The sequence below is a fragment of the Salmo salar genome, chromosome 09 (assembly GCF_965601325.2).
Source record: "Salmo salar chromosome 09, fSalSal1, whole genome shotgun sequence".
NCBI lineage: Eukaryota > Metazoa > Chordata > Actinopteri > Salmoniformes > Salmonidae > Salmo > Salmo salar.
Genome location: NC_138299.1, coordinates 33116117 through 33138141, shown reverse-complemented (window position 1 = coordinate 33138141; position 22025 = coordinate 33116117). Strand labels below are relative to the sequence as shown.

General features: G+C 43.3%; 1 protein-coding gene across 8 annotated transcripts in view; it reads left to right on the top strand.

Annotated features, from left to right (window-relative positions):
- Positions 1–20795, top strand: part of LOC100380626 (E3 ubiquitin-protein ligase HECTD1) — a 43609-nt gene extending 22814 nt beyond the window's left edge. Inside the window, exons 20-41 of one of the 8 annotated variants that reach the window (XM_014211177.3) lie at positions 3735–3869; positions 4702–4841; positions 4965–5288; positions 5408–5574; positions 5828–6004; positions 9119–9796; positions 10607–10828; positions 11090–11268; positions 11551–11707; positions 11866–12088; positions 12221–12275; positions 12979–13161; positions 13550–13766; positions 13928–14132; positions 14329–14530; positions 14847–14984; positions 15139–15770; positions 16019–16097; positions 16193–16286; positions 16402–16552; positions 16808–16952; positions 19759–20795. In XM_014211177.3, the coding sequence (XP_014066652.1) occupies positions 3735–3869; positions 4702–4841; positions 4965–5288; positions 5408–5574; positions 5828–6004; positions 9119–9796; positions 10607–10828; positions 11090–11268; positions 11551–11707; positions 11866–12088; positions 12221–12275; positions 12979–13161; positions 13550–13766; positions 13928–14132; positions 14329–14530; positions 14847–14984; positions 15139–15770; positions 16019–16097; positions 16193–16286; positions 16402–16552; positions 16808–16952; positions 19759–19896 (4641 nt within the window). In that variant the 3' untranslated portion in view covers positions 19897–20795. Of the gene's footprint in view, positions 1–3734; positions 3870–4701; positions 4842–4964; positions 5289–5407; positions 5575–5827; positions 6005–8977; positions 9797–10606; positions 10829–11089; positions 11269–11550; positions 11708–11865; positions 12089–12220; positions 12276–12978; positions 13162–13549; positions 13767–13927; positions 14133–14328; positions 14531–14846; positions 14985–15138; positions 15771–16018; positions 16098–16192; positions 16287–16401; positions 16553–16807; positions 16953–19758 lie in introns of all 8 variants that reach the window. The other 7 variants (XM_014211176.3, XM_014211175.3, XM_014211181.3 and 4 more) reach the window with 7 other exon arrangements.
- Positions 20796–22025: the final 1230 nt, after the last annotated feature.

Here is a 22025-nt window from a genome sequence, read left to right as displayed (position 1 = left end):
TGGAGAGTTTCTCACATTCTCTGTGGATCCTCTCAAGCTCTGTCAGGTTGGATGGGGAGCGTTGCTGCACAGCAATTTCGGGTCTCTCCAGAGATGTTAGATCGGGTTCAAGTCCGGGCTCTGGCTGGGCCACTCAAGGACATTCAGAGATTTTTCCCGAAGCCACGGCTGTGTGCTTAGGGTCGTTGTCCTGTTGGAAGGTGAACCTTCACCCCAGTCTGAGGTCCTGAGCGTTCTGGAGCAGGTTTTCATCAAGGATCTCTCTGTACTTTGCTCCGTTCATCTTTGCCTCAAACCTGACTAGTCTCCAAGTCTCTGCCGCTGAAAAACATCCCCACAGCATGATGCTGTCACCACCATGCTTCACCATAGGCATGGTGCAAGGTTTCCTCCAGACGTGACGCTTGGCATTCAGGCCTAAGAGTTCAATCTTGGTTTCATCAGACCAGAGAATCTTGTTTCTTTAGGTGCCTTTTGGAAAACTCCAAGTGGGCTGTCATGTGCCTTTTACTGAGGAGTGTCTTCAGTCTGGCCACTCTACCATAAAGACTTGATTGGTGGAGTGCTGCAGAGATGGTTGTCCTTCTGGAAGGTTCTTCCACCACCCTGACCAAGCCCCCCCCCACCCCAATCAAGTTGTAGAAACATCGCAAGGATGATCAATGGAAACAATATACTCCTGAGCTCAATTTTGAGTCTCATAGCAAAGGGTCTGAATACTTATGTAAATAAGGTATTTCATTATTTCATCATTATTTGCAAAAAATATATATAAACTGGTCACTTTGTCATTATGGGTGTAGATTGAGGGAAAATCATTTTTTCATAAGGCTGTAATGTGGAAAAAGGGAAGGGGTTTGAATACTTTCCGAATGCACTGTACTGTGAAACTATTTGCTTTTGACTCTAGTGTTCATTTGTACATGTGCATTTGCGGGACACAACAACAAATAAACCAAGCCAAGCATCACACAGTTATGTTCTTTAAATTCACTTTTCCTTCCGTGTCTCACTCAATTATGTTCTGACCGCTCCCTCTACACGTGTGCTGTGTGCGCTTATGTTTTTATAGGCATTTATTTCTGTATCTAACTGATGGGATACACAAGCTACATTCCTTGCCAAATGATGACAGTTTTATCACAAATTCTAAATGGAACGGTTGACTGAAGTAGGGAAATATGTGTTCCAACAATGATGTGCAGTTTTGGAATAAATGCATATTTTTCCGCTTAGGCTACTTTGCGGTTGCCCCAGTCAAAATGTAAAAACAGTTATGAAAACAAAAATACACTTTTCGATTTTAATTGAAGGTTACAGTTAAAATAGAATTTTGTAGAAACGGGCAGGGTTTATGACTTTGGCTGTGGTAACTAACAGTAGTGACCACCCTACTTTGTAAACTGCTAGTGGCATTTAGAATTGGTTTGCCTAGCCTATAACCCCCCCTACCCAACAGGTTCCACACTGAAAATATGCGAAAACATTAGTTTGATGAAGACGGTGTATTTTCATTAGAATCATTAAGCTGACCGTTAAGCCAACCAGATGTTCTGGCCATAATTCAAATCCATGCGGTGTTCAATGTAGAATTGTTAATCTGTTTAGAAAATAACAAGGAACAGGTATAATAAACTACATTTTAACAGAAGACATATTTTGGTTTGTAACTCTGAAAAATGTATTTCAATTTGACAAATTGAGCACTGACTCAAATGATCTCTTTTGAGAATAACTGTTCTAGACGTGAGATGCGATTCACATTCTGTCCTATTTTATTCTGTTTTATTACATCATGGTTATTTTTACTATAAAATAGGTGTCTTGACAGTGATAAGGGCTCGGGAAATAAGTGTTTTGTCTGCTAAATGAACAAAACAATGCTATGGCATAGCAGAGCTACAAGCAGGCACCACTGCTGAGGTTACTACCTTTTTGAAGTTTGTGTTCCACAGTATAATATAACCAGTTGATATTACGGTTTCAATGAATAAATCTTAAATGCCCCTTTATTTTTTATATATATATATCTCTCATATTACCAGTCAAGTTTGGACACCTACTCATTCAAGGGTTTTTCTTTATTTTTACTATTTTATACATTGAAGAATAATATTAACCTCTTGTGGACTCACCAATATCCAATGGTAGCGCCTGGCGCGAAATACGAAAAACCTTAAAAATGCTATAATTTCAATTTCTCAAACATATGACTATTTTACACCATTTGAAAGATTGTCGTATTTCAAAAAGGCTTTACAGCGAAAGCAAAACATTAGATTATGTAAGGAGAGTACCCAGCCAGAAATAATCACACAGCCATTTTCAAAGCAAGCATATATGTCACAAACCAAAACCACAGCTAAATGCAGCACTAACCTTTGATCTTCATCAGATGACACTCCTAGGACATTATGTTATACAATACATGCATGTTTTGTTCAATCAAGTTCATATTTATATCAAAAACCAGCTTTTTACATTAGCATGTTTTGTTCAGAACTAGCATACCCACCGCAAACTTCCGGTGAATTTACTAAATTACTCACGATTAACGTTGACAAAAAACATAATTATTTAAAGAATTATAGATACAGAACTCCTTTATGCAATCGCGGTGTCAGATTTTAAAATAGCTTTTCGGTGAAAGCACATTTTGCAATATTCTGAGTAGATATCACGGCTAGCTAATTTGACATCCACCAAGTTTGGCCCTCACCAAACTCAGATTTACTATAAGAAAAATTGGATTACCTTTGCTGTTCTTCGTCAGAATGCACTCCCAGGAGTTCTACTTCAACAACAAATGTTTTGGTTCGAAATAATCCATAGTTATATCCAAATAGCTCCTTTTTGTTTGTGCGTTCAAGTCACTATCCAAAGGGTGACGCGCGTTTCGTGACAAAATTCAAAATATTCCATTACCGTACTTCGAAGCATGTCAAACGATGTTTAAAATCAATTTTTATGCGATTTTTCTCGTAAAATGGCAATAATATTCCAACCGGGCGACGACGTATTCGTTCAAACACTGAAAGAAAAAAATGGAGTCGTCTCGTGCACGAGCGCCTCAATGTCATTGTTCCCAGAAGGACCACTCACAAAAACCCCAGCTGTTTTTCACCCAGAGAATGCAGAGCTGTCATTCCACTTTCTGGCGCCTTCCTAGAGCCAATGAAAGCCATAGAAAATGTCACGTTACAGCAGAGATGCTGTATTTTTGATAGAGATGCCCTAGAAGGACAAGAAATGGTCAGACAGGGCACTTCCTGTATAGAATCTTCTCAGGTTTTGGCCTGCCATATGAGTTCTGTTATACTCACAGACACCATTCAAACAGTTTTAGAAACTTTAGTGTTTTCTATCCAAATCTACTAATTATATGCATATTCTAGTTTCTGGGCAGGAGTAGTAACCAGATTAAATCGGGTACGTTTTTTTTATCCGGCCGTGAAAATACTGCCCCCTATCCCAAACAGGTTAAAGACATCAAAACTAGGAAATAACACACATGGAATCCTATAGTAACCAAAAAAGGGTTAAACAAATTAAACAAATCAAAATGTATCTTTTATACTATGGATTCTTCAAAGTAGCCACCCTTTGCTTTGATGACAGCTTTGCACACTCTTGGCATTCTCTCAACCAACTTCATGAGGAATGCAAGTACTCGAACAGTCAAAGGTCAAATGCCTATCCCTAACTCATTCGTCCTTCCTGTGTGTGTGTGTTAGATCCTGACGAGGAGGTTGCGTTTCCGTCTGGAGCGTGCGCCTGGGGAGACGGCGCTGATCGACCGTACAGGGCGTATGCTGAAGATGGAGCCCCTGGCCACCGTGGAGTCTCTGGAGCAGTACCTCCTCAAGATGGTACCACCCCCTCTACCTTAACCATGTTTCATCTTCTCTCACTATGTCAAGGGAATTATTCTATCCCAATGATAATAATTAACAAACAATCAATAAGCCTTGACTAATTCCCAAGGTTTGTAAGACAATGGGTTAATAATTAGGCAAGGACTCAGCTTTCTGCAAAAGGTCTGTACAGTTTATTCAGAGAACGTTCTGCCCAACATTAACAAAAGTTAATTTTATCCCCTCTCTCCGCTTACGCACACACCTCCGCACAAACAGTAGATAACCTACGCACATACATACACACAAACAGTAGGTGAATAGTATCCCTCCCCTGACTTCCCACCACTGTTACTCACTATCCAGTGCTGCCTGTTCCTTTCCCCCGAGATTAGGAGAACCTTGAAGGCTACTCCCGGTCTCTTCTCTCTCACACACACACACACACACACACACACACACACACACACACACACACACACACGTCTACAGTTCCCTTAGGCCCACTAATCTCTCACACACACACACACACACACACACACACACACACACACACGTCTACAGTTCCCTTAGGCCCACTAATCTCTCTCTCTCACACACACACACACACACACACACACACACCTCTCACTTCCGGGTCTCTACTAGACCTTATGGGACTAACGTTCAGTACTTTAATTATTCATTACCCATGCTACATAACTACTAATTAATAATGGATTCTTTATTCATTTACCTTTATTAGATAATTCTCTTATCACACTATCTGTCCATTCAGCATATTTGAGTGGATCAGTTTGAGCAAACACTCACACAGTCTCAGAGTAATCTCCTCTCTCTCCCCCAGGTGGCCAAGCAGTGGTATGACTTTGATAGATCCTCCTTCATCTTCGTCAGGAAGCTAAGAGAGGGACAGACCTTTACATTCAGACACCAGCATGACTTTGACGAGAACGGAATAGTCTACTGGATTGGTACCAATGCAAAGTATGTCTCCTCCCATCGTCTTTGTGTAAAGACCTGATGATCAGCTAAATGCTTATTATACAATACACGAAAGTATTTAGAAAATAACCTTGTATTAATCTTGTGTGTTTCCTCTGTCTCCAGGACTGCCTATGAGTGGGTGAACCCAGCAGCCTACGGCCTGGTGGTAGTAACCTCCTCTGAGGGTCGTAACCTCCCATATGGCCGACTGGAGGACATCCTGAGTCGGGACAGCTCTGCCCTCAACTGCCACACCAATGATGATAAGAACGCCTGGTTTGCCATCGACCTAGGCCTGTGGGTCATCCCCTCTGCCTACACCCTGCGCCACGCCCGTGGCTACGGCCGCTCCGCCCTCAGGAACTGGGTGTTCCAGGTGTCCAAAGACGGCCAAACCTGGATGAGTCTCTACAACCACGTGGAGGACTGCAGCCTCAACGAGCCGGGGTAAGTAAGCCTTGTTCCAGTCAGAAGGGCCCATATCCAGGAGCCTATGGTCAGGAAGAACTCAGGATCCAAAACCTATAAGGCTGGTTCTGAAAGTCAGTTTGTGTCCTGTTGTGAAGGTCCACAGCCACTTGGCCTCTGGACCCGTCCAAAGAGGAGAAACAGGGCTGGAGACACATCCGCATCAAGCAGATGGGGAAGAATGCCAGCGGGCAGACACACTACCTGTCTCTGTCAGGCCTGGAGATCTACGGCACCGTCAGTGGTGTGTGTGAGGACCAGCTAGGTAAGAGTCTGCTCGTGGGTTCTCTTGAGGTTTCTCTCTGGGGAGTTTGTCCGTGCCACTTCTGCTTGCTCTTTGGGGGTCTAAGCTCTCGCCACTGCTGTCAAGAAACAGTCAAAACACACAAGTATTTTTAAGGTGTGTGCGAGGAGCACTCTTTTTGCTGAGACACTAGTTGTAGTATGTTTATGAATCATTATTCATTAGATTTGAATGATGCAAAGCAATCTGACCAACCTCATTCTCCCTTCTACAGGTAAAGCAGTGAAGGAGGCGGAGGCCAACCTGCGCAGGCAGAGGCGTCTGTTCCGCTCCCAGGTGATGAAGTACATAGTGCCCGGGGCGCGTGTGGTGCGGGGCATCGACTGGAAGTGGAGAGACCAGGATGGCAACCCAGCAGGAGAGGGTACGGTGACAGGGGAGGCCCATAACGGTAAGACACTAGTACATCCTAAGCCCTACCATCTAATAAAACCTCCCTCCGTGTGGAACTGAACACACACACAGCTTGCATAGAACGCTTTTGTTTCATATGAAAGTGTTTAAGACATTTTTTGCGGGACTTAGTCGGATGACATGATAATGCATGTTTAAACTGCTAAAGCAGGACAATCCCATATGTTACCCCATCATCACGGGGGCAGTGTTATAATAGTAGTTCAGAGACATCGGGCTACGTAACTATGACAATTGAACATAAGATGTGCACAAACTAGTGACAAGGGAGTCATTGATAAATATGGTAGACCAACCACAAAACAAATTGTGAACATCATCAAGTGCATTTATATAATTTGAGGAGCCTTTAGTGCATCTTCACCCAAAGCACCTATTACTAACGCTTGTAGAAGTCTCACTTTTGTATGTTAAATACTGTGGGGGGGGGGGTCAGCCAGAAAATATCAACCAGCAGTTGTTCATTGTCCTTTCATAACATTATTAGTAACTTGAAAAACAATGTCTGTATAAGACATTGTACAGGTGGTTTGTGGGTGACGCTACTCAATATTTCTAAACGGTCCAGCCTTTGTTCCTGGTTTTCCAACTGAAGGCTTTCTCTTCTGCTTCTGATCTCACACTATAGGCCTATTACTTAACCTAATGCTTCTGACCTCACTAGAGGTTGACAGATTATGATTTTTCAACACCGATACCGATTATTGGATGACCCACAAAAAAAAACGATACCGATTAATCGGCAGATATAAAATAAAAAAAATGTATGATGAAAATTACAACAATACTGAATGAGCACCTTTTTATTTTTACTTAATATAATACATAAATAAAATCAATTTGGTCTCAAATAAATAATAAAACATGTTCAATTTGGTTTAAATAATGTGAAAATACTGTGTTGGAGAAGAAAGTAAAAATGCAATATGTGCCATGTAAAAAAAAAAAAAAAAAGCCAACGTTTTAAGTTCCTTGCTCAGAACATGAGAACATATGAAAGCTGGTGGTTCCTTTTAACATGAGTCTTCAATATTCCCATTTAAGAAGTTTTTTAGGTTGTAGTTATTATAGGACTATTTCTCTCTCTACCATTTATATTTCATATACCTTTGACTATTGGATGTTCTTATAGGCACTAAAGTATTGGCAGCCTAATCTCGGGAGTTGATAGGCTTGAAGTCATAAACAGCGCAATGCTTGAAGCACAGAGAAGAACTGCTGGAAAACGCAGGAAAGTGTTTGAATGAATGCTTACGAGCCTGCTGCTGCCTACCACCGCTCAGTCATACTGCTCTATCAAATCATAGACTTAATTATAATATAATAAACACACAGAAATACGAGCCTTAAGTCATTAATATGGTCAAATCCGGGAAACTATCATTTTGAAAACAAACGTTTATTCTTTCAGTGAAATACGGAACCATTTCGTATTTTATCGAACGCCGGCAACCCTAAGTCTAAATATTGCTGTTACATCATAATTATGTAAAATTCTGGCAAATTAATTACAGTGTTTGTTAGGAAGAAATGGTCTTCACAAAGTTCACAACGAGCCAGGTGGCCCAAACTGCTGCATATACCCTGACTCTGCTTGCACAGAACGCAAGAGAAGTAACACAATTTCCCTAGTTAAAAGAAATGAATGTTAGCAGGCAATATTAACTAAATATGCAGGTTTAAAAATGTTTACTTGTGCATTGATTTTAAAGAAAGGCATTGATGTTTATGGTTAGGTATACATTGGTGCAACAAAAGTTTTATATATTTTTTTTTTTCCCGCAAATGCGCTTGTTAAATCATCACCCGTTTGGCGAAGTAGGCTGGGATTCGATGATACATTAACAGGCAGCGCATTGATTATATGCAACGCAGGACAAGCTAGATAAACTAGTAATATCATCAACCATGTGTAGTTAACTAGTGATTATGTTAAGATTGTTTTTTTTATAAGATAAGTTTAATGCTAGCTAGCAACTTACCTTGGCACCTTGCTGCACTCGCGTAACAGGTGGTCAGCCTGCCACGCAGTCTCCTCGTGAAGTGCAATGTAATCGGCCACAATCGGCGTCGAAAAAATGAGTCAGTGCTACTGCTGTGTGACTAGACTGGATTACGTGATGCTCATCCTCCTATTGCTCTCCTATTGCATTTTATTTTTTTTATTTTTTATTTTTTATCATTAAATACAAGGGGCGTGTAAAGGATTACATGTCTATCTCTGTATGCCAAACGTCTTAAAACCTCTCCCATTATCATTTACGTATTTGACTAAACTTGCAAACTGTCACTACCATTATACCCTTTTTGTTATTAGTTTGATATTTTGAAGTGCAACCCTCCCCCCTCTCCCCCAACTTATCAGGTAACCTTTTCATACTTGTACAATCATTTCCTCCGTCGCAATCTGTTAAATCTCTGGGCAGCCATGTTTCCAGTGTGTTTTTAAATACTTTTTGACTAATTGTCTCCATCAATCAGCTGAGTGCATGTTGATGTCACAATTTGCAAGCTCTGAATGGGCTCCATTGCAATTTTATTATATTTACATTGACAACGATATTATTCAGTTCCTTTTTCTCAAGTGGCTTTCAGCTTTGCATTTGCTCAATTCTACCTTGCTTTGTCATTTTCTGTAACTCATGATTTCTATCTGACTGCTTCACCTGGACCAGAGTACTAGGCCATACAGTTTCATCAAGACATCCAGTATCTAAATTTGACTTGCTATTGGTTTTACTATTCAGCACAATGCTAACATACTGACTATCAGCTTCAGTATAGCTGCATAGAATGGCATACTAATGGTGAATAATGGATCTAGTCTGAATCTGTATTCAGCCCACCTGTAGACAACGTCACAAACATGGTTATCTGGTCCAGTGTCGAGCAGAACTGCTGTCTTGACTTGCTCTCTGCTGGGTCTCACTACATTCATATCCTTTTCCAGGCTGGATTGATGTCACCTGGGATGCTGGTGGCTCAAACTCTTATCGTATGGGTGCTGAAGGAAAATTTGACCTCAAGCTTGCGCCAGGGTACGACCCTGAGTCTGCGCCATCACCCAAACCTGTCTCATCCACTGTTTCAGGCACAGCGCAGTCCTGGAGCAGCCTGGTGAAAAATAACTGTCCGGACAAGGGCGGCTCCTCCTCGGCTGCAGGGGCCAGCTCCTCCAGCCGGAAGGGCAGTAGCAGCTCGGTGTGTAGCGTGGCCAGCAGCAGTGATATCAGTCTCAGCTCCACCAAGGTAGAGCGCCGGGCCGATAGCCTGCTGGAGCAGGGGGGGGTACTTGGGGCTGGTGGTGGCATCCCTGGGGCAGAGGGCCAAGAACCCATTGTGGTGCTGTCCTCCGCCGATGCCGCCTCCAGCACGATAACTGCGGAGGAAGGTGGCGAGCGAAAAGCTGGCGCGGACAGGCAAGCGGCGGCAGACGCCACTGCCATCTCCATGGGACTAGTCAGCGTCAGCTCGCCTGACGTCAGCTCCGTGTCTGAGTCCTCCAGTAAGGAGGCTGCTTCCCAGAGGCCTCTATGTTCCGTGGCCAGCGCCCGTCTGTCCGTCAGCTCTCTGCTGGCGGCCGGCGCTCCCATGAGCTCTAGCGCCAGCGTGCCAAACCTGTCGTCACGAGAGGCCAGCCTCATGGAGTCGTTTGTGCGGCGAGCTCCTAACATGTCCCGCACCAATGCCACCAACAACATGAACCTGAGCCGCAGCAGCAGCGACAACAACACCAACACACTGGGACGAAACGTCATGAGCGCTGCCAGTGAGTATTCAGCCTCCACTGTCTGCGGGCCAGGGACACATGGGATACATGCAGCCCTCAGCCTTCAGTCCTCCTCAGCCTTCAGTCCTCATCAGCCTTCAGTGCACATGAAGGGACCACTGTCCAGCCAGCTCACTTGACATTATTAGCATGACTTGTAGAAGGAGCCTTGTAGCTTTGGTTTAGAGTTTAGCTTCAGCTTGTACAGTAATAAGTTATCACATTTTTACATTAACCTGGAGTATTAGTCAACAAAATTTGTCCTGGCAATGTAAAATTGTAGATTGTGTTCAATATTGATATGATTGCTAATCCGACTCTTGATCACCACACAAAGGGAAGAAAGAGGACAGACACTTATCTAGCCAAGAAGAAATACTGGCTTCACATATCTGAATGGTGTTCTTGCTTTTGTGCCGCTGTTTTTTTCTGGTTTTCTTTGCTCTAATATTAGGCCATTTCATTAAACCAAGGAGAATCAAATGCCTCACCAATAAATCATATTATTGCATTGCTGACAGAGTATTACTGACATTTTCTAATTACATTTTTGTGTCATCCTTGTGTAAAGCGAGCGGTGATCACTGCATTATTTTCTAATGTTAACCTTTTAAAAGTAAGATGCGCAGTTTTTTTTTACTCAAAACATGACTTCCAGTGGTCGGAAGGTGCTGACTGAGGCTTGAATGTGACAAGCATGTGTAGTGGTAGAAGAGCAACCAGCATTCAGTTTTAACTGGAACCAGTCAAAATAATACCTGCTTCTTTTTCTGTTTGGGAACTAATCGCATTTTGGGTTTTTGTTTGCAGCTTCTCCTCTCATGGGTGCGCAGAGCTTTCCTAACCTCACCACCACTGGTACCACCTCAACTGTTACAATGTCCACATCCATAGTAACCAGCAGCAATAATGTAGCCACGGCAACCACAGGTTTGTCGGTTGGCCAGTTGCTCAGTAACACTCTGACGACCAGCCTGACCTCTACGTCTAGTGAGAGTGACACTGGTCAGGATGCTGAGTTTTCCCTTTATGGTAGGCTATACTAGACTTGCTATTATTCTTATATTCTACATCTCCTATATTATACAGCTCTCCTATCCTCCTCCACTACTCTTCTGCTTCTTCATCATTTAACACATACGTGTTTCTACTGCCTGACTTCCATCTTGTCATTTCACACTTCTTGACTCATCAGTGTCCTCCTCGTACATTTGGCTAGCGCTTTCTGACTCTATATGAAGTGCATTATGATCAGAGTTGTTTCTAGTGAGTTCTCACCACCTCTCCCTGCAGACTTCCTGGACAGCTGTCGTGCTAACACGCTATTGGCTGAGTTAGATGATGAGGAGGATCTGCCTGAGCCTGATGATGATGATGATGAGAACGAGGATGACAATCAGGAAGACCAAGAGTATGAGGAAGTTTTGGTACGGTCCAGGGTAAACCTTGGTTTCCACATTCATTTTAATAGGGTAAAATCTGATGCAGTTTCTATTCATATAAAGTGTACTTGTCGATTGCATGCTTGCACCCTCATAAAAAAAGAATTGCCTGAAAACCTCCCTATTTCAGTTTAAGTTCTTGTCAATTTCAAATGTGAAGTGTGTGACTAAATGTATGTGACCTTGTTTTTATGAAAGTTTTGTTTCTCCTGTAAATGTCGATCTGTGTTGCATGTTGTTTGTGTTGTGTGTAATACCTTGCCTGCCACTACCAGAGAACTAAGGGCTGTTGTTCATGTCCTGTTTTATCAGGAAGAGGAAGAGTATGAAACCAAAGGGGGTCGGCGTAGAACCTGGGACGATGACTTTGTCCTCAAACGCCAGTTCTCTGCTTTAGTCCCAGCATTTGACCCCAGGCCAGGCCGGACCAATGTCCAGCAGACCACTGACCTGGAGATCCCTCCCCCAGGTACACAAACACGACACAGTTCAGTTCAATATCTATCTGTGGATGGACTTGGATTGTACATGATTACTAGACAAATGGCAAGTCTTTCACACCTACTTCAATTGCACCCTAGGGCATAGTGGTGAGCTCTTTCCTCATGTTTTTCCTTGTCCTTGCAGGTACACCTCGCTCTGAAGTCCAGGAGGAGGTTGAGTGTGCCCCGTCCCCCCACCTCGCCCTCATCCTCAAAGTGGCAGGGCTTGGAACCACCCGAGAAGTTGAACTACCCCTCTCCAACTACAAGGGTACTATCTTTTACTATGTCCAGAAGCTTCTACAGATCTCATGCAACGGGAGCATCAAATCAGATAAACTACGCCGGATCTGGGAACCCACATACACGTAAGTCTGCCTGGCAGGATGCCAGTTTATTTGGGTGTTTAGTTTTTCTTTAGGATTCTAACTTGACGCTATGATGAAACCTAAACTGAAAGTAGCTGGAATTAATGGCAGATCTCCATCTTTGTTTTGCAGGATAATGTACAGAGAATTGAAGGATTCAGACAAAGAGAAGGAAAGCAGAAAAATGGTAATTAACAAGTTTCACACCTCCCCCCCGTCTTTGTCTCCTGCCCATTTAAAAAAAAATCTTTGCTGTGAATGTTTTGTGGCTGTTTTCAATGTGTAGCGAAATGCTCCTCCTGGATAATTAAACAGACCTAGTCTCGAAAACCCGACCTAGGCAACAGTGACTCTTTATGGCGTAGAGGAACTACGTCCCTGCCCACATCACTACCTTATCCGCTTGAATAAAATACTAAACAGTAGCTGGCGAGATTGAGATCACTGAGGTTATTTTTAGTGAGTACATTTCGCAAGTGGCTATCTTCAATAAACCACTGCAAAGATTTTGCCTGAACTTTGGTTTCGAATCACAACATTCTGGGATGTCTGCATCGTGATTTGTTGGGAGAGTTGTCTATCTGAAGAGGACCCACTCCAGAACAAGGACATTTTTTTTTTCTCTTATCAAAGTTGCCAAAAGTCTGTTTTTGAAACCGGACCCTAGTCATTGTTGTCTAGGGTCGGGTTTTTGAGACTAAGACAGACCTATCTCACTAACCTTTAAAGCAGCAAGGATACTGTGACTTAAAACCCTATTAGTTATAATGTAACTAGAGTAACTGCACGGGTCTCTTTTTAGTGGTTAAACCAACCTACTGTAATGCATGTCTATTTTCCTTGAGACTTTACAATCAGGAAAGACCAACATTTGGTTCTTCCTGTTGTAGGGTTGCTGGTCTGTAGAGCATGTGGAGCAATACCTTGGCACTGATGAATTACCAAAGAATGACTTGATAACCTACATGCAGAAGAATGCAGACTCCTCTTTCCTGCGACACTGGAAATTAACCGGCACTAATAAAAGTATTAGGAAAAACAGAAATTGTTCTCAGCTCATAGCTGCATACAAGGTATAGACCGGCATCAAGATGTTGCTTATCTGTCTATGTATCTATTTATTTTCCCTTCTCTGTTTTGATATATCATTTTCCTTCTTGCTTGACTGTCACTTTTCTAGCCACTTGTTAGACAGTTTTTGCTCTTGTCTTAACTTTATCCAAATGGCTTGTGGCTGTTCTGTAAATTATGCATTACCATGATTTACATAGTGAATCTGTTCCCTTTCATTATTTTGTTGTACGAACATAATGATTGTGAGAATGCAGTAACTGGATGTATGTGCAGCAAAATAGCCATATCCAGTTTTCTGCTACTGTCTTCGCTGTTAATCAGAGTTTGTAGAGTCAGGTAGCTGAGGAAACATCAGGTTTAAACCACGGTCCATATGATTGCTTGCAGGACTTTTGTGAGCATGGGTGCAGGTCGGGGGGCCTGAGCCCTGGGTCTCTGGGTGCCATGCAGACCTGTGACATCCTGAGTGTGGCCAGTGAGCAGGCCCAGGCCAAGGCTGGCTCCAGCCAAAGCGCCTGCGGAGTGGAGGATGTGCTCCAGCTGCTCCGCATCCTCTTCATCATCGGAGGAGACCCCCACGCCCACACACGCACCTTCCAGGAAGGTACAGATGCACACATACCACCTCAGACCCCCCTCCCCATCACATATCACCTGAAGATAATATGCTACCTTATTTTATTAGCCTCTTGCAGTGAAAATGTTACTTGTTAGTGTTCTTAATAACACACGTTGTTGATCAACTGTGTTGTTTACAATATGTAGAGGATCTCCAATTCAATGCATCGCCCGAGGAATTCACCAGCAAGAAAGTCACAACGAAGATTCTCCAGCAGATCGAGGAGCCTCTGGCCCTGGCCAGCGGGGCCCTCCCAGAATGGTGTGAGCAGCTTACCAGCAAGTGTCCTTTCCTCATCCCCTTCGAGACCCGGCAGCTCTACTTCACCTGCACTGCGTTTGGAGCCTCCAGGTTAGTGCTGCTTGACGTTTAAACAAAAGGGGTGTGTACTCCTGAAACTGGTGCAACGTCTTCTCACATCCACACCCATTTCATGTCTTTGTTTATATAGCATTGAATAACAAACTAATACAGCTCTTGCATATTACAGGGCCAATTATTGCTGTTAATTTCATTGACTTCGCACTGTATTGTCGGTGTACCTCAGGGCGGTAGTGTGGCTGCAGAACCGGCGGGAGGCGACCATGGAGCGTTCGCGGCCCTCCACCACGGTGCGGAGAGACGACCCTGGGGAGTTCAGGGTGGGCCGGCTCAAACATGAGAGAGTCAAGGTCCCCCGCGGAGACCAGATGATGGAGTGGGCTGAGAGCGTCATGCAGATCCACGCTGACAGGAAATCTGTTTTGGAAGTAAAACACCACGCCTGATTAAACCAGATTAGTTGTACTCCTGGACTAACATGCATGCTCATTGGAGAGTCTGTGTGAAGGGATTATTGATTGTCATTGGTACCCATGAATAAGTGGTCCATGTCATGCTAAATGGTGTGAAATATGTACTCATTCATCCAGTTCATAGGCATACATTTTGTAATCTTACTGTACACCAGTTTTTTTCCAGCTTGGTAATGTCTTCCCCTATTTCTTTGAATGGCATGGCCACAAGAGGTCATAGTGACTGGTTATGAGAGGTCGTAGCGAATGACCAGTCTCTCTCTCTCCCCAGGTTGAGTTCCAGGGGGAGGAGGGTACAGGCCTGGGTCCCACACTGGAGTTCTATGCTCTGGTGGCAGCTGAGTTCCAGAGGACATCCCTGGGTATCTGGCTCTGTGACGATGACTTCCCAGACGATGAGTCTCGCCAGGTAAGTGCTGCTTCACTGTCACATCATTAAAATGTAGATCTAAACGATAATATTTGAACCATGTCAGTGTCACCTTTAATTAATATTTTTGGGGTTAAGGTCATGTCAATGAAAATGCCCTGCTTCTTATTGACTGTGTGTTGTGTACTATCAGGTGGATCTGGGTGGGGGTCTGAAACCTCCAGGCTACTACGTCCAGCGCTCCTGCGGCCTGTTCCCAGCCCCATTCCCCCAGGACAGTGACGAGCTGGATCGCCTCAGCAAACTCTTCCTCTTCTTGGGGGTCTTCCTGGCCAAGTGCATTCAGGACAACCGCCTGGTGGACCTTCCCATCTCACGACCCTTCTTCAAGTTGCTCTGTATGGGTGACATCAAGAGCAACATGTCTAAGCTGCTATACGCCTCCCGTGGGGGCCCTCTCCTCCTCGATCCCACTGAGCAGCACCACCACTTCTCAGAGATCCAGTCGGAGGCGTCTACCGAGGAGAGCCTGGACACCTATTCTGTCGGCAGCTTTGACGAGGACTCCAAGTCCGAGTTCATCCTGGACCCCCCTAAACCCAAGCCCCCGGCCTGGTACCACGGCATCCTGACCTGGGAGGACTTTGAGCGGGTCAACTCCCACCGGGCCAAGTTCCTGAAAGAGATGAAGGAGCTGGCGGTGAAGAGGAGGCTGATTTTGGGGAACAACAGTCAGTCTGAGGATGAAAAGAACACTAGGCTGCAGGACCTCATGCTGAAGAACCCCTTGGGCTCCGGACCCCCACTTAGTGTAGAGGACCTGGGGTGAGCACAGCTACTACCACCACTCTTACTGAGCTTCTTAAATTAGTCAGGCATTCAGTGGATAATATCCTGAACTGGAATGACATTATTGCTAATTACATTGTTTTGTAGGCAATGATTAATCGCTTTTGAATTTGTTCACTTTTCTTTTGTCAGTTTCCCATGATGCTGATATAGTGTTTGATCTTGACAGCTGTAAAGTTATGTCATCCTTCAACATGGTTAATTTTGAGTCCCTTTTCCCTCAGATTGAATTTCCAGTTCTGCCCCTCATCCAAAGTGCATGGGTTCTCAGCAGTGGACCTGAAGCCCAATGCGGATGACGAGGTAGGTAGAGCGCCACTGTTGGCTCTGACCTGAGTTTTATTAGTTAGATGAGTTGTCTGAAACTGTCCTTTTTCCCTCTCTGTTCATCCATCCAGATGGTGACCATGGATAATGCTGAGGAGTACGTGGAGCTCATGTTTGACTTCTGCATGCACACTGGCATCCAGAAACAAATGGAGGCATTCAGAGGTATGCCTATTGATACGACTCGCCGATTGGATCTCTTTAGTATTAGTTATCACAAATACGTTTGTTTTCCTACAGTACATTTTGGATGTAATGAAATGAATGGTTCCTTTCTCAGAGGGCTTTAACCGAGTGTTCCCCATGGAGAAGCTGAGCTCCTTCAGTCACAAGGAGGTGCAGATGATTCTATGTGGAAACCAGTCTCCATCCTGGACATCTGAGGATGTCATGAACTACACAGAGCCCAAGCTGGGCTACACTAGGGACAGGTATGATGACCCTTCATCTACAGCAGCTTGTAGAATAGAACTTCCTTTGGCTAACTTGGAAATCATTTCTTTGTTGTTAGATCTCCTTGTATTGACTGTTAGTCATGCTTTAAAAGGGGCTCAAATGGCAAGGTCACATGAGGCTTGTACTAAAGTACCAGTTCATCAACTGGCGCTATCTAACAGCTGGTTGTTTTCATATTTAGCTGGAGAGTCCTTTTAATGGTTTCATCGGTTCTCTTGTCCTCTCTACAGTCCTGGGTTCCTGCGTTTTGTGCGGGTGCTTTGTGGCATGTCATCTGACGAGAGGAAAGCCTTCCTCCAGTTCACCACAGGATGCTCCACTCTGCCCCCTGGCGGTCTGGCAAACCTGCACCCACGCCTCACCATCGTTCGAAAGGTAAGGAAAGGGCTCTCTATGACGCAAATCACTACTGAGTTTATGAAACCATGTCAACCTTGCAGTACAGTAAGCCATCCTAATAAGGTTGATATTGACATGTTTCAGCAATGCTGACAGTAGGAATTTGGGGAACGTTTGATATTAACCTCTGCGGTATGTGGGACGCTAGCGGGACACACTATTCAACAGCCAGTGAAATAGCAGGGCGTCAAATTCAAAACAACAAAAATCTCAATTCAAATTTCTCAAACATACAACTATTATATCCCATTTTAAAGATACACTTCTCGTTAATCCAACCACATTGTCCAATTTCAAAAAGGCTTTACGGCGAAAGCATAACATTAGATTATGTTAGGACAGCACCTAAACAAGAAAAACCACACAGCCATTTTCCAAGCAAGGAGAGGCGTCACAAAAACCAGAAATACAGCTAAAATTAATCACTAACCTTTGATGATCTTCATCAGATGCCACTCATAGGACTTTATGCTACACAATACATGTATGTTTTGCTCGATAAAGTTCATATTTATATCCAAAAACCCCATTTTTACATTGGCGTGTAATGTTCAGAAATGTTTTGCCTCCCAAAACTTCCGATGAATGAGCACATCAATTTACAGAAATACTCATCATAAACGTTGATAAAATATTCAAAGAATTATAGATACAGCGGTTGCATTAAGGAGTAGTGTGTCAGATTTCAAAAAAGCTTTACGGCGAAAGCAAATTTCGCAATAATCTGAGTACAGCGCTCAGATATCAAAACAAGCCATACAGATACCCGCCATTTTGGAGTCAACAGAAATGACAAAAATTACATTATAAATATTCACTTACCTTTGATCTTCATCGGAATGCACTCCCAGGAATCCCAGTTCCAGAATAAATGTTTGTTTTGTTCGATAAAGTCCATAATTTATGTACAAATACCTCCTTTTTGTTCGCGTTTAGTCCACTACTCCAAATGCAGGAAGCGTGCGCAAAATGTCACGACGAAAAGTCAAAAAAAGTCTTATTTACGTTCGTAGAAACATGTCAAACGATGTATAGCATCAATCTTTAGGATGTTTTTATCATAAATCTTCATTAATATTCCAAACGGACAATTCCAATGGCTTCAAAAAAGAAAAGGAACACAGCTAACTCTCACGTTTGAGCGCGCCACTGAGCTCATGTCATTTTCTCAGTCGTCTACTTCCAGGAGCTCTTATTCTCTCCCCAGTCACAGTAGATGCATGAAACAACGTTCTAAAGACTGTTGACATCTAGTGGAAGCCTTAGGAAGTGCAAAATGAACCCTAAGTCACTGTATAGGCAATCACTTGAAAAACTACAAACCTCTGATTTCCACACTTCCTGGTTGGATTTTTCTCAGGTTTTTGCATGCCATATGAGTTCTGTTATACTCAGACATCATTCAAACAGTTTTAGAAACTTCAGAGTGTTTTCTATCCAAATCTACTAATAATATGCATATCCTACCTTCTGAGCCTGAGTAGCAGGCAGTTTACTACGGGCACGCCTTTCATCCGGACGTCAAAATACTGCCCCCTACCCTAGAGAAGTATTAAATGTATTCTGTTTAGCTTTAAAACATAATACAATATTATCATCCAAGAATGACACTAATTTCAGGGAAAGGCATCGCCAAATCCATACGGGAATACTGAACTGAAAGGGGGAGGGGGGCGAATTCAAGCAGCAAATTGTGCTGAGACTTTCCTCTTCTTAAAAATGGATGAACACCCCGGCGGAGGAGGAGTTGGAATGGCCGCCCCAAGACCTCAGCAACAACCTCTATCACTAATATCTGCCACTCCATACCTCTGGGATAATAGACAGGGTTCATACTACACTGAACAAAAATATTAACGCAACTAGTGGTCAGAGTGTTGGGCCAGTAACCGAAAGGCTGCTGGATCGAATCCCCGAGCTGACAAGGTAAAAATCTGTTCTGCCCTTGAGCAAGGCAGTTAACCCACTTTTCCCGGGCGCCGAAGACATGGACGTCGATTTAAGGCAGCCCCCTGCAACTCTCTGATTCAGAGGGGTTGGGTTAAATGCATTAGCCACATTTCAGTTTAAGGCATTCAGTTGTACAACTGACTAGGTATCCCCCTTTCCCTTCCCTAAAGTGTTGTTCCCATGTTTCATGAGCTGAAATAAACATTTGCACAAATTTGTTTACATCCCTGTTAGTGAGCATTTCTACTTTGCCAAGATAATCCATCAACCTGACAGGATTGGCATATCAAGAAGCTGATTAAACAGCATGATCATTACACAGGTGTACCTTGTGCTGGGGACAATAAATGGCCGCTAAAACGTTTTGAAAGAGTGTCAATTGGCATGCTGACTGCAGGAATGTCCACCAGAGCTGTTGCCAGAGATTTCTGTTAATTTCTCTACCATAAGCCGCCTCCAACGTCATTTTAGAGATTTTGCCAGTACGTCCAACCTACCTCATGACCACAGACCACGTGTATGGTGGCGTGTGGGCGAGCGGTTTGCTGATGTCAACGTTGTGAACAGTGCCCCATGGTGGCGGTGGGCTTATGGTGTGGGCAGGCGTAAGCTACGGACAATGAACACAATTGCATTTTATCGAATGCACAAAGATAGTGTGATGAGGTCCAGTCATGTGAAATCCATAGATTAGGATCTAATGAATTTATTTCAATTGACTGATTTCCTTATGAACTGTAACAAATCTTTGAAATTGTTGCGTGTTTTGTTCAGTATATAGTTTACCGCAAGGTGACTGCAATACTATTAAACTAATTGTTCCTTTTCATAGGTGGACGCGACAGACTCCAGCTATCCCTCTGTTAACACTTGTGTACACTATCTGAAGCTGCCAGAGTATTCCTCTGAAGACATCATGAGAGAGCGTCTCCTAGCTGCTACCATGGAGAAGGGCTTCCACCTCAACTGAGCATGCCCCGTCTGCCCCATTATGACTGACAACCCCCCCCCCCCCCCCCCCTGCTGGTGAAGCCTATTGTGTTTTATTGCAGAAAAATAGATCTCTCTCCCCCCTCCTCCCAACCCCACCAACCACCCTCCCTTAAATCTCCCCTGTTCCGTCCTTTCCCCCTGAGAACTCTAGGAAAACAGTCCCATGTTGGCAGATAAGGTCCGGGGCACCCCCAACTTCCTCCGCTCCACCCACTACAGCTCCCTCCCTTCCCAGGGCACACTGCTGCTTGAAGGACTTGAGCGACTGGAAGACAGTTTCCTCATGGTCTACAGTGTTTACTCTCTCTCATACTCTGGCTGTGAGCATCTGTACATTCTCTGTAGATTTGAGGGTTTTTGGATTGCCACCAACTCTCCACCACCCGGCTGTCAACCCCCTTCCTTTCCCTGCGTGACGTGAGGGGAGAAGGGCATCTGCTTCTGTAGCGCTAACTGTAGTGTGTTTGGGAATTTCCTTACCAGGTTAAGTTTTACTAGTGCCTGCATTGTTTGAATATTAGGATTACATTTTCCCTCCTTTTACTTAATCTTATGGCATACAATCATGATGCACATGCTTATTATTTTTGCTCTTCATTTTTCTTTCGTTATGTATGTTTTGATTGTTTGTTATCCTGCTATAAGGATCAAAGTCCCTGAGTGCATTTCTTGTGTAATTTTACAATAAAGCTATAGAGACAAAAACACTGGTTCTGTGTGCAAGGCACATTTAAAAAGAAAAAAGCAAGCTATGCTTTCCCTTGTATTTTCTTTGTATATTATAAACATTTATTTAACTCAAGTTGCAGTTTGAAGTAAACAGATATTTTCAAATGTGTATGCTCCAAAAAATTAAAATGTTTGCAAAGTATGAAACGTCTTGTTTATTTACTTAATAAAAGACCTGAATTACATATTCCAGTCACATTCAAGAACCAAACACAAGACAGGGTTTGTGTGATACCTTACAGTCAATCTATTACTACAGCTGTCTAAAACCTCCCTATTCTATATTAATAACAATGGGTTGTTGATAAATTCAAGTATGAAGTCCATGAATCATTTGGATGGCAATGTGTACCCTTTTTCAAAGGCCGATAGTCTTCTTGTTCAAGCAACTGCTCAATGTGTCTCAGACATCTGGTCCAGAGCTAGTAGAGGTGCCAGGATGCGGTTCTTGTTGGTCTCCACTAACATTGAATACACATTTAATTCCCTATCACAGTGTAAAGTAGGGCATTTACCCCCCCCCCCCCCCCCAATGATCCCTTTCCATTAGTAAGAAAATTGTTATTGTTAACCCCTGGCTACTCTTAACAGAGGGGTCAAAGTTCACTGACATTTCAGTCATGGGTTCTTTGAAAAAATATTTAAACATTGAAAATGTCAAACTCACAGTTTAATACATGTACAACATGATTGTCTTTCTGTAAAAGGATGAATTGACTTAAGTTTCAGTCATGGAATTTAACCTGCATTAACATGTCTCGCCAGGTTGAACAACTTCTTTTAAAAAACAACCGACTGTAGTTGCATTCCACTTCTTATGACTGGTCTGACCCCGGCAAGTCTGACTGCCCACTGAGAAAAAGACTCAGACAATGACAGTTGTCTTCATCAGTCTGTGCAGTGCCGCACTAAATGCCAGGCCTGGAATGGCACAGTCAGCTAGCCACATGACAAGCCCCTAATGTGAAGGGTGGACACGCAGACAGCCCCAGCATCTATTTAAATGAATTTCCTCAAACTGATTAATAACAAAACATATCATTTGTAAAGGATACATCCAATTCACTCTGTTAGGAGAGAAAAACAAAGCAGTTACATGGTTATTTTTATTGTATTTATTTAACCTTTATTTTGACAGGGAGTCATGCTGAGACCAAGGACTCTTTTGCAGATGAGCCCTGTAATTACAAGAATATTCACATCAATACAAAAGGCAAAATGGAGATACATTAGGCAAACCAAGGATACATCTGCCAATGGAAAAAAACTTAAATGTGTAGTATTGGCTTCTCTAATGGGGAATGCTCTGTTTAGAGTAATGTGTTTTTGTCCCAGAAAAAGTTGACCTTTGAAATGCTGAGCTATGCACAGGTGGTT